Source organism: Aspergillus brunneoviolaceus (genome assembly GCF_003184695.1).
Source record: "Aspergillus brunneoviolaceus CBS 621.78 unplaced genomic scaffold BO95scaffold_12, whole genome shotgun sequence".
In the NCBI taxonomy this organism is placed as follows: Eukaryota; Fungi; Ascomycota; class Eurotiomycetes; order Eurotiales; family Aspergillaceae; genus Aspergillus; species Aspergillus brunneoviolaceus.
In genome coordinates this window covers 457,274-474,151 of record NW_020290742.1, presented here as the reverse complement: position 1 = coordinate 474,151, position 16,878 = coordinate 457,274, and the positions used below count along the sequence as shown (strand labels likewise).

Below are 16,878 nucleotides of genomic sequence, written 5' to 3'. Positions count from 1 at the left end.
CCATACAATTTCACTGAATATCTTCTTTTTGATCTTCATCCTCTTCCTCCATCCTCCGCTCCATTCTCTCTCCCTCCCTTGCTCACAATCACCGTCGGTGACATCCTCACCACAATGTTCCGCAGCAGCGTCACCCGCGCCGCCCGCGCAGCCAACTCTCAGCCCACCATCGCCTCCCTCCGCACCTTCGCCACCGCCGCTTCCCCCTCGTCCTCCTCGTCCCCCTCCCCCTCCGCCGCCAACCCCGTCACTCCCTCCTCCACGCGCAACCACAAGATCGTTGTCATCGGCGGCGGCACCGCCGGCCTGAACGTGAGCCACCAGCTCCTGCACACCGGCCAATACACCCAAGACGATATTGCCATCATCGACCCCGCCGAATGGCACCACTACCAAGCGGGCTGGACCCTGGTGGGCGGTGGTGTGAAGACCAAGGAGGAGCTGCGGCGGCCGCTGCCGGGGCTGGTGGACGCGAAGCTCAAGCTGTACGGGCAGGCGGTCGACAGCTTCACGCCCGACCAGAACACGGTGACGCTGGCCAACGGCGACCGGCTCGGGTACGAGCAGCTGATCGTCGTGCCGGGCATCCACGTCAACTTCGACAGCATCAAGGGCCTTCCGGAGGCGCTGGCCGACCCCAACAGCCTCGTCTCGTCGATCTACGGGTATGAGCACGTCGACAAGGTGTACCGCACCCTGAACAAGCTGAAGGGCGGCAAGGCGCTGTTCACCCAGCCCGCGGGCGTGCTCAAGTGCGCCGGCGCCCCGCAGAAGATCATGTGGCTGGCCCTCGACCACTGGAAGCAGGCCGGACTCTACGACCCCGCCAACCCGGCCCAGTCGGCCATCCAGATCAGCTTCGCCACGGGGCTGCCCGGTATGTTCGGCGTGCCCAAGTACAGTGCCGCGCTGGAGGCGCTGCGCCAGGAGCGCGGCGTCGAGGGGCTGTTCCAGCACGATCTGGTGGCCGTCGAGGGCAACACGGCCACCTTCGCCAAGGGCGACGGGTCGGGCGCCCAGGTGCAGCGCCAGTTCGACCTGCTGCACGTCGTCCCCAAGATGGGACCCCACGCGTTCGTGAAGAACTCGCCCCTGGCCGACGCGGCGGGCTTCGTGGATGTGGACAATGCCACCACCCAGCACAAGAAGTTCAAGAACGTCTGGTCGATCGGCGACGCCTCCAGTCTGCCCACTTCCAAGACCACGGCGGCCATCACGGCTGAGGCGCCCGTGCTGGTGCGCAACCTGCTGCGCGCGGCCGAGGGCAAGGCGCCCGACGCGGAGTACGACGGGTACACCTCGTGTCCGCTGACGACCGAGTACGGCAAGGTGCTGCTGGCCGAGTTCAAGTACGCGGGCGTGCCCAAGGAGACATTCGGGGGCTGGTTCGGCATTGACCAGGCCGTGCCCCGCAAGGCGTTCTGGCAGCTGAAGAAGAACTTCTTCCCCTGGGTGTATTACAACAACTTGGTGAACGGTACGTGGGGCGGTCCTAAGGGATGGTTGCGGTAGATGTTTGTGGTACTGTATAGAAGTGTGATACTAGGCAGTGAGAAAATGTAATGTACATTCTTAGTTCAGCTGTGTGTTGTTGCAGTTATACTTAAAAACACGTACATTGAGAGCAAGTGGTCAGGAAATCTATATGTTGTAGATCCTCTTCATTTCCATCATCATCACCATCACCACCACCACCACCATAATATCCCCACTACAACATATCTCCTCCTCACCCGCTGCATCTACACCCAACCCCCCTTGCCCCTTGGATTATATCCCCCCTCTGCCCAATCAAAACCCCAGAAGAAAAAGGAAACTTAAAGCAATAACCTATCTCATTCATTATATCCATACAAATACATACACTCATAAGCCATCCTCCCTCAAGACCCATCTCCAACCTAAAACACCACCGATCCCGTCAACAACACATCAGCCACACTCTTCCCGACAAACAACCCATACTCGCCCTGCTGCAACACCCAACTCTGCACCCCGACATCCCAGGTACTCAAATCCCGCCTCGTCAACGCAAAGCTGACCTCCTTCTTCTGGCCGGGCTCCACCAGCTCCTTGACGAACCCGCGCAGCACCTTGGCCGGCCCACCGGGGATGCCCACATACAGCTGCGCGACCTCCTTGGCCGCCACAGCGCCGGTATTCTCCAGCGTACACGAGACGGTGACCAACACGTCCCAGAGGGAGGGGAGGCCGCCCTCGGCGACGACGCCATCCAGATCCGGCGGGGTGGGGCTTGTGGCGGCCGTGGTGGTGGTATTGACCACGAGGTTGCTGTACGTGAAGTCGGTGTAGGTGAGGCCGAATCCGAAGGGGAAGCGCGGGGTGATGTTCCGCGCCTCGAAGTGCTTGTAGTCGATGTACACGCCCTCGCTGAAGGTGTCCTGCGGGTAGTAGATCTCGGCCTTGTCCTTGGCGGCGGACGGCAGGGTCGGGGCCAGCAGGGCGCCGTAATCGGTGGCGTTGCGCGCAACGGTGTAGGGCAGGCGGCCGGACGGCGACTGCTTGCCGTACAGGACCTCGACCAGCGCGGCGCCGCTGTCCTGGCCGGGCAGGTGGGCGTACATCACGGCGGTGATGTTGGGGTGCTCGATCCAGGCGTCGACGGGCCGGATGCCCGCGTTGTGGATGACCACGATCGTGTTGTTGCATTGCGCGGCCACGTGCGTGACGAGGTTGTCCGAGTAGGCGTCGCTCAGCGCCGGGCGGTCCCAGCCTTCGGCCGCCGCGGCGTTGATGAACACCAGGCATGCCTCGCTGGCCGGGTTGACCAGCGGCGTCGCCGAGGTGAAGTCCCACGCCATGAAGGTGTTGTCGGCCCGCGCCTGGCGCTGCAGCGCGTCGAAGGGGGCGTCGATGTACGACGGCGTGCTCGCCCCGGACCCGCCCCCGGTGTACATCGTCCCGTTCAAGGCGATCCCCGGCCCCGTCGCCGTGGGGTCCGCGCTCGACAGGAAGATGTACTTCAGCATCGTCGGGTCCACCGCGCTGCCGTTGGGGTACGTCTGCGTGTTCGTCCAGCCCATCGTCCACAGGCTCCACGACAGGTCGTCCATCGTGTTCTGCGGCGCGGCGATGGCGTCGTAGCCGAAGAGCGAGAGGAAGCGCGGCGAGGTTAAGGGGAGCGCCTGCTTCGTGTTCTTGACCAGCACGTGGCCCTCGACGGCGCCCTGGAAGATCGTCTCCTTGGCGGCGGGGTCGCGCGCGTCCACGAGGGGGTGTGGCTCCAGCAGGCTGACCGGCAAGCCGTGGCCGGGGTTCTCCAGCTCGGCGTACTTATACCAGGCGGCGACGATGCGCGTGGCCATGTCGTCGAGTCGGGTCGCGGCGAGGGAGCCGTTGGCCACCGCCGTGGCCAGCTGGTTGCTGTCCCAGTACTCGGAGGAGGGCATGGCCATGTCCAGGCCGGCGGCGGCGCTGGCCAGCCCCGTGTGCTGGGCGCTCCAGTCGGAGACGACGAAGCCCTGGAAGCCCAGCTCGCCCTTGAGCAGCCCGTTCATGGTCTTGCTGTTCTGGCAGCCGTAGCTGTTGTTGATGCGGTTGTAGCTGCACATGACGGAGCCGGCGCCCGCCTTGACTGCGTCCTGGAACGGCCAGAGGTACAGCTCGTGCATGGTCCGGTCGTCGATGTTGGACGAGACCGACTGGTTGTGCGAGCCCGTCAGCATCTGCGGGCTGTTGCGGTTGGTCTCCTGCTCGTTGCCGATCAGGTGCTTGACGCACGCGATCACCGACTCCTGCAGTCCGCGGACCGTGTCCCCCGTCAGCGCCCCGGCCAGGTACGGGTCGTTGCTGAACCCTTCCCAGTTGCGGCCGCCGCGCGCGATGCGGCCCAGGGGCCCGGCCACGGGGCCCAGCGCCACGTTGACCCCCTTGCGCTTGAACTCGGCCCCCATGTACTGCGCCCGCTGGTAGGCCAGCTCCCGGTTCCACGAGGCGCCCACGTGCAGCCCGGACGCGTAGCCGTTGACCATGTCGGTGCCGCGCACGCCGCTGGCGGCATCCTGCAGGCAGATGCCGGGGTATCCCAGACGGGGGACGCCGGCCGTGTTGCCGGAGCAGCCGTTGGTGGTGGAGGAGTAGCCGTAGGTGATGTTGTTCTTCTCCTCGTCGGTCATCTGGGCCACCAGGGCTTTGGCCTTGGTGAAGGCATCTTCCCAGTCTCCTAGGCCTTGGGCCTCCGCTGTGGAGGGTTAGCGTGGGACTGCGAGGGGTGGTGGGTGGTGGGTGGTGGGTGATGCAGTGTTCGACTCACGTGTGGGATAGACGGGTTCCGAGCGGCCGTAGGACCAGTAGTGCTCGAGGTCGGTTACGTTGAGTGTACGGGGTTGAATGACGGCTGCGCCCGCCAGAGGCAGTGCTGCTGCCGTCAAGGGAACGGTGAGCTTCATTCTGGTCGAGCTTGCAACGACTCGGATGAAGGCTGGATGGGTTGTGATGGAGCTGGATCAAGAAGGCGATGCGGGGGGCTGTTTATATAGACATAAATCCAACCTGGAGAACTGCTCAATCCACCCCATCTCCGCAGTCCTCCTGTCTAACCCAGTCCGCCCAACAATCGGCCACCTCGAGGTTCAACTGCCGTCATCGTGGGCGAACATGACTGGTGACCGTGACGAGGCCGTCACCGTCTGCGTGGGCCGAGCTTGGCATCCGGCATGGAAAACTGGAATAGCCCGAAAAAGGCCAGGTGACTGAAGTCTAACTCGTCCCCTCCGATACTAGGAAGGAGAATAATGGCAGAGGTAGAGCTCTCAAGTGGACCGTGGGGTGTGACATCTGGAAGTTAGGGTTGGCGTTCGGGGAGAAACCGAGTCCGGGGATGGAGGCGGGCAAGAAGGGGAGGGGGAAAAATGCGGGGACTCCACGAGGAAACGAAAAGAATTCGGCCAATGCCGCCGTCGCACCAGCCGAGCCGTGCTGCCCACTGCCCACCACCACGTTCAACACCACCCCTCGGCAAAACTCCGGCGAATCCATGACTCTCTGCAAAGCAAGCAAGAATCCAGAGAAATTCAACTCTGGAGGTTAGACTATGGTCGACGCTGGGACCCATCCGAGTCACGCGGTTTGGGGGGAGTTTTGTCGCTTGGTGGCGGGTTTGGCGCTTCGTGACAGGCTCGTATCCCTCGGGGGCCGGGGCAGGCATTGTGGGTCCAGCTGGCTGTCGGTAATTCTTGCCCTCCCCTGCACTTTTTCTGCAGCAATTGGTGTTGCGTGGGGAGAATTCTGTGGGGTTGCGGTGCAAGAACCCGAGGATGTGGCTCGCTCGCACAGTGTGTGAGGTTATCATCACTCACATCGTGCCATGTGTGTCTCCTGTTTGGGGATGGTTGCCATGGCTTCTGCGGTCTAAGCAGGGCTTCGGTCCTTTCTGCCCGGGTTCTTCAGCTTCCTTCAGCATTAGTCAGGGATGGCTGAGTGGAGTGGGGCAATTCCTCTGGGGTAATGTTGACTTTAAGAAAACTCTTCTATGTTGGATATGTTTGGGCTCGGGGGAGACGTGTTTCATCAGCGAACATGAAAGGTACCTTCACAGGTTATAGCTATCAACGAATGTAGAAAGAGGCCGTAAAATGAGTTCTCTGAAGTTGTGCGGTTGAAAATGTGGGTGAATGGGTCTATTCACAATCCCGAGCACGGCTCCCTCACCCCGCAAGTTGGGGTTGCCGACGGGGAAAACGCGGGAGGGAAAAAGTGAACCTATGCCTGACCAACTGTCCATTGAGGAGCTATGTACGAAGAGAGTAATTTCTGGTCAAGCTCTTGGCCCGAATCGGCACCCATAGGTAGTCCCATCAGGAAATCTCCACGACCATCATGAATCAAAGCGTTTTCCATCCAGACTCACAACCACTCCTTCCGATGACACATCGTCATCCGACATTCACCATACTCGTAGTTCCGGTTAAGAATTTTACAGCAGACGGAAGAGTCTAGAAGTTAGCGCCATGTGGCAGAGCTTGGCAAAGGACTGGCCAGGAAAACGGTGACTGATTCACCAAGAAGCCAACCCCCGATGTTCGGAATCACTTCAAGCGGGCCTCCACGACCCTCATCGGCACCCCGGGGCTCTCCCAGACCTGGACCAACCGCAGCCCCGCCGCGTCGAACAGGCGCGCGAAGTCCTTGGCCGTCCGCTCGGTCCCGCCAAACGTCATCATCGTGTGATCCATGTAGGCGTAGGCCATGGTGGCGCCGACCGCGGGCAGGATCGTCTCCGTGATGAGGAGGCGGGATTTCTCCCGGTCCATCGCGGCGGCCAGCTGCGTGAGGATCTCTCGGACCTCTGCGTCGGGCCAGTCGTGCAACACGCGGCGGATGTAGTACACTAATGCGCCTGGGGTGGAGGGGTAGAGTCAGCTTGCCGGATGACTTTGATGCAGAGTCAATATAGCCCTCGTGACGTACCTTTTACAGGCTGCGGGGTGAAGAAGTCATGGGCCATCGGCTCGATGCCATGGCGGGTCATCTCCGGCCCATTGTCGCTAATGACACTGGCGCGGTCTTGGAGGATGAACCGTCCCGCTAGGCTGGGGGTGTTCTGCTTGATCTGGCGCATGATGTGGCCTCGTCCACCCCCGATGTCGACGATGGTCGGCTGATCCGCCTGCGCCAGCGGACTCAGTCGCTTCACGAACGGGTACAGCCCGATCTCGGCCAGGAGGGAGTCCTCGGCGACCATCGCGTTGTTGAGTCGGGTCAGTCGCTCGGGACTCTGGGAGATGTGCTCGAACATCGTCTGGCCCTCGCAGAGATGTACGAGAGTGTATGGGTTGCTGCGCAGGCCCATGCGATCCTGCCACTGGTGTTGGCGGAGGAATTCGTGGGTGCGCAGCATCGCCGGGCAGTATTCATCGACCGTGATATCCCGACATCGGATGGTGAGCGGACAGTTGCTGGTTGACTGACAAGGCAACCTAATTGAGACGCGGACGACAACTCACATGAGACTCAGGACGGCCCGCATCTGAGGAGCGAGATAGATCTCCGAGTTGGGGGTGTATACTCCTCCTCGCCGGTCTCGCGAAACGGTCCGAAGGGCGTGACAGCCCGCATCATGCGCACTGCCGCACGTCACATCGATGTCAGAACGCACCGGCCACGGGTCACCTCCATCCAGGAGAAAGGAGCTCACGATCGCACACCTATGACTTTTTTAACTCACCCCAGTACGGGCTGCTATGTCCGTGGCTGACATGCTCTGGCCGCTGACCGGGATGACATCGAATACTCCGGCTTCGAGAAGCGTGCGGATAGCGCCCAGACTGGCCATTTAAGGACCTCAAATGCATCTTGTCAGTTTCTCGGCGATACAGAAAAGATAGATGATCTGTCCGCCCACGCTTACATTCTCAAACTTGGCGAAGACCAGATCGGCAGGCCCGCGAATGGCCTGCACTAGGTGCATCGCCTTGACCAGCAATTCGTACCGTGCATTCTGGTGGCTAAGCGAGATTGCAGGGTATCGGAACTGGCCGACAGACTGCACCACCTCGTCTAGACACCGCTGGATGCGATCGATGCTGGGATCGAGAGGCGCCATGACAGGTTACACCGGCTACACACGCACACGGACAAGTTCGGCGGAGAGACAGGATATTATATCCGGAGACCAAGGGGGAAGGGGAGCCGCAAAGCCTTATAGATTGGTTCTTTTGCACGGGGTGCATACTGAGAAAGGGGATTGGAGGGCGGCCGATGTAGAGGGTGAAAATTGATACATCTCGAAAGGCAAATCAGGGTCTTATTGGCTAGACTCAAAAAGGCAACACGACCTGCAGGAATATCCAGCTGCCATTCGTGGGGCATTTGGGCCAGTAATTAGATCGACAGGAGATCTTTCCTGGTGCATTGTTGTGATGATGCTGGCATCGAGTGGGTCCGACACCTGTCACATTTGGCCCTTTGCTCTCTCCTTTCTGCACGGATGCTCACGGAATCTCAACGCCTTCAGGGGACGACGACAGAAAGATCAGGCGGAAGTTTTCGCGGCGTTCTCCAGAGCCACCAAGCCACTTTTCTGACGAAAGTTATTAAAATGTTTCGGAGAGGGCGCGAAAAGGCTGGCAAAGGCTGACGATGGCGGAACCAGGGCTGGAGGAATAAGCGGGGGGAGGAAGCCCTGATCTCTTGACTTCTTTTTCCGCGCTGCAACCACCGTCTTGGCCAAAGCCTAATCCCACCAAACAATCCATCTATCCAAATGACTCGACTTCGTTTCTGACAAATACACGTTCACCGACCGGTGGGCATCTGTTCTTCTGTTTTTCTCCTGAGATTTTCGTCGCTGCCGTCAAAAGAATAGGAGGAATTGCACCGGCAGTTCCAGGGAAAGCAAGCACATCCCGCAACGGGGAAGATCTGAGATAGGGGCAAACTGCGCTATCTGGATGCCTCCGCAATTATTGATCTTGCGTCCGGCCTTTTTTGCTTCGGGATGCGACTGGATGACAGGTCGTCTCCGCAAGCAGCGATCCTAGCCTGTCAATCGCAGAAACGGTGCGATCGTCAGGGAACGTACACCAGCACGTACTGTATGTACTTGGCCAGCCCGCCCCCGCCCACCCCCTACGTCTGGAGAACAAGGTCAATGTTCCAACGCTTGGACCCTCTCCTGCGGGCATCAAGTTCCGTCAGAGACAATAGGGTTGATCGGGGCCTTGTTGGGGAATTTTGGGTTTGTTTGCGATCGAGGTGTCACTTTGTCGGACCCATTTCGAGAAACAGTGGGTGAGGGTATGCTGTGGATGGTGGCGGTAATGGTCCGACCACATCGAGCTGGGCGTCAGCCAAGGAGGTACGATCGCCCTCCCCGCCCAAACTATGCAATGCAGGAGAGGCGACTATACCGGTAGTCAATGCATCTTGCATATGATCTCGTCAATGGGCCCGGGAGGGGGACCGAAAGTACGAACGAGCGAGCCAAAGGCTTGATTGGAGTGACAGGATATAAAGAAAAGCATGGACACAGGGTTGGCATGGTGGATTGTTCATTCCTGACTCGACGCAGCGCTTCTTTTCAATTGCATGCTAAATAGAGCTGCTGCTGCTGCTGCCCCAACCACTGCCGACCGGAACACCCAGCTGTTTCTCCATTCAACTCCATCATGTCAACCACCACATTGGATTTGAGCAAGGTGCCGGCGTCAGATCCGCCCCCCGGCGTCACAGCCAATTTTGAGAACCCGGAGAATCAAAACTACCAGATCTATTCTATCAACATCGCCCTTTGCTTGACAGGAACGGTGGTCCTGTTGTTGCGCCTGTATACTCGGATGTTCCTGCAGAAGACGATCGCAATCGACGACTGTAAGCTAGCTGCATGCATTGATGCCAGCTGGGTCAAACAAGCTGACGGAGGCGCTCACCAGGGTTCTGCATCTGGGCTCAGATCTGCGCGTGGATTTTCGCGATTCTCGGGATCGTCAGTAAGTTAACGAGAGGTTTCTCGAGTGCGTCGCCCAGCCAGCTAAGAGTCCAACCTGAACAGATATCGACAACGGGTATGGCCTTCATATCTGGGACCTGCACCTCGACAAGATCAAGCCGTTCAAGCAGGTATGCATCTGGTCTCCACCACCAAGTGGTGTATCTGCCCTCAAAACTCCCTGACCAACCCCATGTAGAATGATCTGGCCGGCGAGGACGTCTTCGTCGTCGGCATCTGGCTGGTCAAGACCTCGATTCTGCTGTTCTTCCTGCGCCTCAGCCCGGAGAAGCGCTTCCGGCAGATGACCTACGGGATCATGATCTTCGTCGCCGTCTACAACATGATCAGTCTGCTCGTCTTCACGCTCGGCTGCATCCCCGTCCAGGCCATGTGGGACGTGACGCTGATGCCGACCGCGCGGTGTGTCGACCAGCTGGCCTTCGTGTATGCCAATGCGGCCTTCAACCTGTTCTCGGACATCATCACGCTGGCGCTGCCCATCCGGCTCTGCTGGTCGCTGCAGACCACCCTCAAGCAGAAGGTGCTGCTGATGATGGTGTTGATGATGGGTTCGTTGTAAGTGCCCCTAGCCCGTGCTGCTTTTCATAATTAGGTGTCCGTGTGATTGCGTGGTTAACTCAGTCTCCAGCGCCTGCGTGATCGCGATCGTGCGAATCGTCACCATGATGCCCTTCATCCACGACGGCGACTTGACCTGGTACAAGGTGACCCTGGCGAAATGGGCGTATGTTCTTCTCAAGCCCCTTTTTCCCCCCGTCCCCCGCCCCCCCCTCGTAACAAGATGCAACACCAACTGACTGGATCTGGTTCCATCCAACAGCATGGTGGAAATCAACGTGGGCATCATCTGCGCGTGCCTCCCCGTGCTCCGGCCGCTGCTGCTGCAACTGGCCCCGCACATCTTCGGCGGCAGCAAGGTCTCCAGCGCGGGCAAGCCCCGAGGCCACGGCAGCGACGGCAGCGACGAGGCGGTCGGGGCGCGCAAGAAGGTCATCCGCAACTGGGACTACCTGTCCACCCTGCGCAGCACCGCGGTGCCGGAGACGCAGGACGACGTCGAGGCGATGCACGAGATGGTCAAGCACGACGCCGCCCGCGAGCATGAATCCGGGATCCACATGTCGACGGATTATTCGGTCACGAGCAAGCGGGACTGAGTGTGTCGTCTATCTGGATAGAACTTAAATAGGTCCGATTCAATTGATTGGAATGCTGGGGGGATGGGTTCCTGTTCCAGAATGGCTGAATGAATGAATGGGGAGTGCCCGACGGGGCGGGCGGACAGAACAGTTAGGGTTCAAACAAACCCCCTCGTCTTGTTTCTTTTCTTATTTTTCTGATTCGGTGATAGGAGGGGAATGTGCCGTTCCTTTTTTTTTTTTTTTTTTTTTTTTTCGAAGTTCTAGCTTTTAATTTTTATTATCATTTACTTTTATTCTTATCTTCCCCATACCATCCCAGCAGTCTCACAGTGCAGTGGGAACCCCGGTACCCGTAATTTTCACTCGGACATATCGGAGTGGAAATTAACCATGCAGAAAGAACCCCGCTACGTTTCTCGGCTGTCCGACGGTCTTCCCGGAGTACTCAACACTCCTACTCAGCAGGGTGCGTTATACTCCGTACTTCCACTGGATAAGTTTCAGTAGGGTTTCGATTAGTAATTGCAGAACTGCCGGTCTTATGTGTTGTATCATTTGCTAACAAACCTCAAGTCATTCCCAGACAGGAAGCGGTAAATCACTAACGAGTGGCGAACAACGACACTTCTCAACACACCACGCACCGGACCGAGTACTTGCCAACAGCCAGCACATGGCATGGCCAGATTTGCCATCCCGGCCGCATGCAATTCTCTGCATGTAAGTGGCTCACCGCGAGGCCAGTGGGAACCCATCCGGGGACGTCCGGAACCTCCCAAGTGGGGCGCTTGTCTTTCCTTTGCCTCTGGTCCTGAGCGCTGCATCCACTAAGGTTGCAAGCAGGTAATATTTTTTCCGGATTCTTGCTGATAAGCTAGCTAGCTGCAGTTCACACTAAAGGTTAAAATGATTAGATACCTGGAAGTCGTGTGAGTCGTGTGAGCGGTGTTTGGAAACACCACACGACTGGTTCTTAGCAGGTTGATAAACCCCTCAGTATCATGATCCTGCGATTTGTCTCGGTGCTGATGACGGTAGTGGTTGCAGGACAGTGCACTGGGCGCGATAAGCGAGACTTGCTGTCGAATTGCACTCCTTTGCGGGAGTGGTGGTTAATTAATTCTAAATTGACCGTTGTGTGTGTGTGTGTGTGCGTGTCTCGCTCTGTCTCTCTTTCTTCACGAGAACAAGGAGGATAAGAACTAAGCCAGCCGAAGCGAAGAAGAGTGGGCCTCATTCACGCAGTGGAGGCACACCAAGCTTTTTTAGCCGGACCCGACAAGCTTTGCCGAGCTTCGAGGGTTTCGATTCGGTATTGTACCGGTACCGTACCTCCCGTACACGCTGACAGGCACGGCCAGTGTAAGATTCTTCACTCCGAGACATCCTGGTCGGAGGCTGAGGTCATCGTGCAGCACAAGAAATGTCATCACTGCGTTGGAGTGTGGTTTCAAGGTTTGAGGTCTCTTACCTCAGCTGTGGATGCAGCGAGCAGGATGGAGGAGGTAGATAAGAAATCCTTCTAGATTGGCGGAGAACAATCAATCACTGCACTGCATGCATGATACCACACCATCATGGATCCATGATCCCACCACCCCCACCTGGCACTGCCCAACAATCCAATCCCAATCACTGACACCATGATCCAGTGGGGTGAGTCGGTTGGTTCGTATCCAATGGATGCATGATGGCCTCCCCCGACGGATGAACGGGGTGGTGTTTCCCCTCCCCGAGACACTCAATCAATTCGACCCATTCACAATCCCCAATAGAACTAGTCAATAAGTGAACAGCCGTTTATATAACCCCCCTCCTCTCCTGTCCCACATCAATGTCAATCTGTTTTCCCCTCTCCCTCTCCCACTTTTTCCCTGCCCCAAAGGATCAATAATTTTTGCATCCTCCGCGAATAAGCATGGCAGGTATCGTCTCCGCCGCCAACCTGGGGGGTGTCGCGGACCCGCGCCTGGGCAACGAAGCCGACCTCATCGGCACCGAGGCCGAACACGGCATCATCATCGACGACCACAGCCGCCATGGCCACCCCGGCAGCAAGGAACGGTCGCTCCACGCCATCCCCGCCCCCGTCATGCACGGCTCCGGCAACATCTACCTCGACTCCAGCATCTCCTTCGAGAATTACCTGTTCTGGGCCAAGCGCTCCCGCGAGTTCGAGAAGCACATCCGCACCGACAACCAAGGCTTTCAGCAGTTGTGGAATGTGATGCTGGGGCGCGCGTCCAAGGAGACGGCCTCACCGGCCCCGCGGATTGTGGATTCGACGACCGAAAAGCAGAAGGGTCCCGTCGAGGGTGGGGTCGCTGTTGGGGATGAGAAGGCTGCGATGTCGGAGAAGGCGGATTCCGGGGACGGGGTTGGTAGTGGTGGTGAACGCGAGGGGAACGGGGATCAGTACGGCATTACTGAGACGGAGTGGGAGCTGGCGCAGCGGGCCGCGAGAACGGCGACTTGGGGTGAGTGGATGCTGTTTTTGGGGGGGTTGTGGTTGGGTTCCAGTGGAAGGCAGGTGAGGCTGACTTGACTGTCTCTGGGCGGGTAGGCTCGATCTTCTATCTGATTACCACCGATATCCTGGGTCCGACGAACGTGCCTTGGGCGATCAGTGTAAGTGATTTCCGGAAAAGGACGGAGGAGATGGCAGGCGCAGATATACTAACAGACTGTGCAGGAAATGGGCTATGGGCCTGGTTTTGTGAGTCGGCCACTGAACCTGAGTCCCGACATCCGCTAACATAGGGCTGGCAGGCGCTGTACACGGTCTTCGGTATCATGGCATACTAGTGAGTTTTCGCTCCATATGCAATACTCTCGCCTCTTGACTAAACGCTCTGTAGTTCCGGAATGCAGCTGTGGAAGATCTTCAACGGTCTCGACTCAACCCGCTATCCCATGCGCAGTAGGTTATCCCGTTGGGACCAGAGAGAGGTATGAAGCGACTGGCTGACCGACTTTCCCAGACTACGGCGATGTTGCGTTCCGGATCTTCGGCCCCGTTGCTCGCATTGGCGTCAACATTCTTCAGAGCTTCCAGTTCTTCCTGAACGTGACCTTGCTGATTGTCAGCAACGGCCAGGGGTTGGGTCAAATGGCTGCCGGAGTACATGGCACGGGAAAACTATGCTGTGAGAATCCTCAACCCGAGCAAAGAATATCGGCAGTGCTGACCTCTCATCCGCGCAGTCATCGTGTGTGAGGTCATCTTCATGCTCCTCGGCTTCATTCTAGGACAGATTCGGACTTTGCAGCGCCTGTCGTGGCTATCGAACCTGGCCATCTGGATGAACTTTACTGTGATTCTCATCACGTACGAGCACGGCCCCGTCCTTAAAAGAGCAAGAACAGTGCTGACATGATGGCTAGTATGGGCGTGGTCTACGTATACCCCCCCACCGACAGTGTCGCCAGCTCTACCAACCTCAATCCCGAGCCCATTCGGACCAGCGCCAACTGGCCGGCGGACGGGACTCTATACACTCGGATGACGGCGGTGATGAACTGTGTCTTCGCCTACGGTGGAGCCACCCTCTTCAACGAGCTGATGGCCGAGATGCGGCGCCCGTAGGCCTCCTTCACCATCTTCTGCACCGTGGCAGAGTGCTAACAGATGGATAGATTCGATTTCTGGAAAGGTTTCATCTGCGCCGAGGTCTTCATCTACGTGTGCTACCTCGTGGAGGGCATGGTCGTGTACAACGCGCAGGGACAGTATACCTTCAACCCGGCGTATCAGGGTGAGTGCAACAAGCAGGCCCCCGTCTCTACGGGACTATATCTTTGTTTCCATGTCCCGCTAACCAGGATCCTGCCCAAGGAATCCCCGACTCCGCTTACAGCTACCAAACCGGCTGTAACGCCCTCTCGCTCATCTCGGGCGTTATCGCAGCTCTGCTGTACGGCAACATCGGCATCAAAGTCTTCTACGCCTCGGTCCTGCGCGACGTCTTCCACTTCCCGCCGCTGGATCACCGCACCGGCAAACTGATCTGGATTGCTCTTGGTATGTGCCCCCCCCGGTTCTTCCCTTGTCCAAGAATTTGTGATTGGAGATTGACGGAATCAAACAGTCCCGATCTACTGGTGCCTCGCCTGGATCGTCGCCGCCGCCATCCCGCAGATCAGCAACCTCACCTCCTTCGTCGGTGCTCTCTGCATCCTCCAGTTCTCCTATACCTTCCCGCCGATGCTCCTCGTCGGGTTCAACGTGCAGAAGGACGCCATCCTGCCCGAGGAGACCTTCGACCCCCACACGGGCGAGACCCGGCGCGTGGATTCCGGCTGGAAGCGCTGGGTTCGCGGGTACCGTCAGCAGTTCGCCCGGAATACCTTTGATGTGCTGTACTCGTTGGCCGCGTTGGGCACGGCCGGGCTGGGGCTCTGGGCGTCGATCGTGGCGATGGAGGCGGATTTCAAGAGCTCGGCGTTGACGCCGTTCACGTGCACGAACCCGGCGGGTTAGGGATGTTCTGTTTTGGACCCGGTCGTTGAAGAAAGGCATGGAGACGAGTGGAATGTATGGGCTGTATGTTATGCTAGATGCGCAATTGGCTTTGATTTAATGTGTATGGCTTCTTGGTTTATGAGCTTTTGACTTGAGTAAAATTCTCGTGGGTGCTTTGTATATATATATAATTTAGAACGGTTGATGTTCCTTGGGACCTGGTCACAACAAAATGCTTGGTCTTGAAAATATGAGTTAACCAGTTACCTGCCCACCCTTTATCCATTATATCGCCGTATCATTTTGATTATCTCTAAACATCTCTCCATGACGGGCAACAGAGGAGAGAAGAGGATTCTTTCAACCTGATATCAACCATGATCTACGTTGAAAGTCCACCGCCGATGTTCGGGCCTCCATCCACCGAACTCCCCAAGCCCGCATCGCCATACACCCCCGACTGGCGATTCCAAGCCCAATCCCACACGCCTCCGGCTCCGACTCCAGTCGTACGCGAGTGCTGCATCAGTAGTAAGGACGAGCGAAGAGAAAGGGCACAACTTAGCCCCGTCGAGCGATGTCTGAAGCGACCCCCGCTGCCATGCAACGAGGGTGATGACACCATCAGCCTGGAAGTCCCCGGCACACACTGAAGGCCGGCGATGGCCATAACTCTCAGGTCCTAACGGTTGAGGTGCTAGACTCAACATCGCCATCGCTCCCCCGTCCAGGTGCCCGCTCTAGTGGCCAAGATCTACGACCCACTTTACTTCGATGACGACGACGGATATCTCGACCCGTTCCGCTGCATGGACATGTACTACACCCACGAGGCCAATGCATACCCGGCACTGCACGAGCTCCAAGGTCTGGGAATCCCGACTTACTTTGGTTCCTACACTGTGAACCTACCGGTGGATGAAGACCGCTCGCGGGGCCGTGCGGATGATTCTGATGGAGCAGGTTTCGGGCGCCACCATGGCCGACACGCAACCGGGGGACTATTCGCAGGCCCCGATCGGCAAGCGATTATGAAGGAGAATCGTAGCCCTCGGAAGCCGGATCTACGAGAAGAATCTGTGGCTCACCGATCTCGAGCCCCGGAATGTCAGTGTCCGGTCGTCATCGGCTCGTGACCACGACGATAACGACGGCCAGCAGCAACCTCGCGTGGTGTTCGTGGACCTGGCCCATGCGCTTTTCAATCGGCGGCGAGATGACCCCCTGGCAGTGACGCTGAATCGTTTCCTGGGGGAATACATCTCACCTCTCCTGCGCTGGAAGAACCCCCAGGCGCAAGGCGGTCCCCCTTTGAGGACTGGGTGGACTGGGATTGGGGATCCCTGGCTCACGGCGGAGTTTGCCCACACCGTGACCAATTTCACGCTGGAGGTGCGAGAGCGATGGGCCGACATTTGAAAAACTCGCCGCGATTTCGGTTCTTACGCGACCGGGGTAAGGTGCTTCTTCTCTCATGGCTACCCCACAAGAAAGTAGCTGGTGACAATCAGTCACAAGTAGAACTGCACAAGAAGCTTCAAGGCTATACTAGTCTCTAGCTACCTCCCACTATCCAGCTTTGTCCTAAAGGAAAGCTGATCCTAACTTGAGAGAAGTGTTGTGTGTATGCGCACTCTGTGTAAAGATCAAAGTATATGGCGCAAACTACAGCTGGCTAGGTACTTTCACCAATGGGTGCTCGGAGAGTTGGATTCTGGCTTGCCAAGCAGGGTACTGTACATGACGCCAAGATCTCCCAGTTTACGAAGTCTTTCCTGATCTTCATTTCACCAGGTTGGCAG

The 16,878-nt window shown here is 57.9% G+C and overlaps 6 protein-coding genes across 6 annotated transcripts; 4 read left to right on the top strand and 2 right to left on the bottom strand.

Annotated features, from left to right (window-relative positions):
* Positions 1–4: 4 nt before the first annotated feature.
* On the top strand, positions 5–1,610 carry BO95DRAFT_440008 (NAD(P)/FAD-dependent oxidoreductase). The gene has a single exon (XM_025585855.1). It carries the CDS (start codon positions 115–117, stop codon positions 1,510–1,512), a length of 1,398 nt encoding a protein of 465 aa, XP_025445448.1. The 5' UTR covers positions 5–114; the 3' UTR covers positions 1,513–1,610.
* A 268-nt stretch (positions 1,611–1,878) lies between these two features.
* BO95DRAFT_471476 (beta-glucosidase) lies at positions 1,879–4,409 on the bottom strand (the record flags this gene model as incomplete). Its single annotated transcript, XM_025589593.1, has 2 exons — positions 1,879–4,201; positions 4,274–4,409. The coding sequence occupies 2 exons, from the start codon at positions 4,407–4,409 to the stop codon at positions 1,902–1,904; spliced, it is 2,436 nt and encodes an 811-aa protein (XP_025445447.1). The 3' UTR covers positions 1,879–1,901.
* A 1,638-nt stretch (positions 4,410–6,047) lies between these two features.
* BO95DRAFT_450809 (O-methyltransferase) lies at positions 6,048–7,564 on the bottom strand (the record flags this gene model as incomplete). Its single annotated transcript, XM_025588038.1, has 5 exons — positions 6,048–6,358; positions 6,430–6,938; positions 7,028–7,085; positions 7,183–7,286; positions 7,380–7,564. The coding sequence occupies 5 exons, from the start codon at positions 7,562–7,564 to the stop codon at positions 6,048–6,050; spliced, it is 1,167 nt and encodes a 388-aa protein (XP_025445446.1).
* A 1,519-nt stretch (positions 7,565–9,083) lies between these two features.
* On the top strand, positions 9,084–10,629 carry BO95DRAFT_512045 (putative integral membrane protein (Pth11); the record flags this gene model as incomplete). Its single annotated transcript, XM_025591491.1, has 6 exons — positions 9,084–9,330; positions 9,393–9,449; positions 9,512–9,579; positions 9,648–10,027; positions 10,101–10,196; positions 10,293–10,629. The coding sequence occupies exons 1-6, from the start codon at positions 9,129–9,131 to the stop codon at positions 10,627–10,629; spliced, it is 1,140 nt and encodes a 379-aa protein (XP_025445445.1). The 5' UTR covers positions 9,084–9,128.
* A 2,077-nt stretch (positions 10,630–12,706) lies between these two features.
* Positions 12,707–15,094, top strand: BO95DRAFT_489417 (putative amino acid transporter; the record flags this gene model as incomplete). Its single annotated transcript, XM_025590567.1, has 12 exons — positions 12,707–12,922; positions 13,031–13,091; positions 13,178–13,242; positions 13,307–13,330; positions 13,384–13,418; positions 13,473–13,534; positions 13,596–13,760; positions 13,819–13,942; positions 13,999–14,196; positions 14,251–14,369; positions 14,450–14,635; positions 14,703–15,094. The coding sequence occupies 12 exons, from the start codon at positions 12,707–12,709 to the stop codon at positions 15,092–15,094; spliced, it is 1,647 nt and encodes a 548-aa protein (XP_025445444.1).
* Positions 15,095–15,480: 386 nt separating this feature from the next.
* BO95DRAFT_450806 (uncharacterized protein) lies at positions 15,481–16,495 on the top strand (the record flags this gene model as incomplete). Its single annotated transcript, XM_025588037.1, has 5 exons — positions 15,481–15,711; positions 15,732–15,770; positions 15,808–16,015; positions 16,125–16,183; positions 16,235–16,495. The coding sequence occupies 5 exons, from the start codon at positions 15,481–15,483 to the stop codon at positions 16,493–16,495; spliced, it is 798 nt and encodes a 265-aa protein (XP_025445443.1).
* Between the last annotated feature and the right edge of the window lie 383 nt (positions 16,496–16,878).

Excerpts from the sequence above, each read along its gene's own strand:
- BO95DRAFT_440008 (XM_025585855.1), top strand. The coding sequence starts at position 115 with ATGTTCCGCAGCAGCGTCACCCGCGCCGCCCGCGCAGCCAACTCTCAG.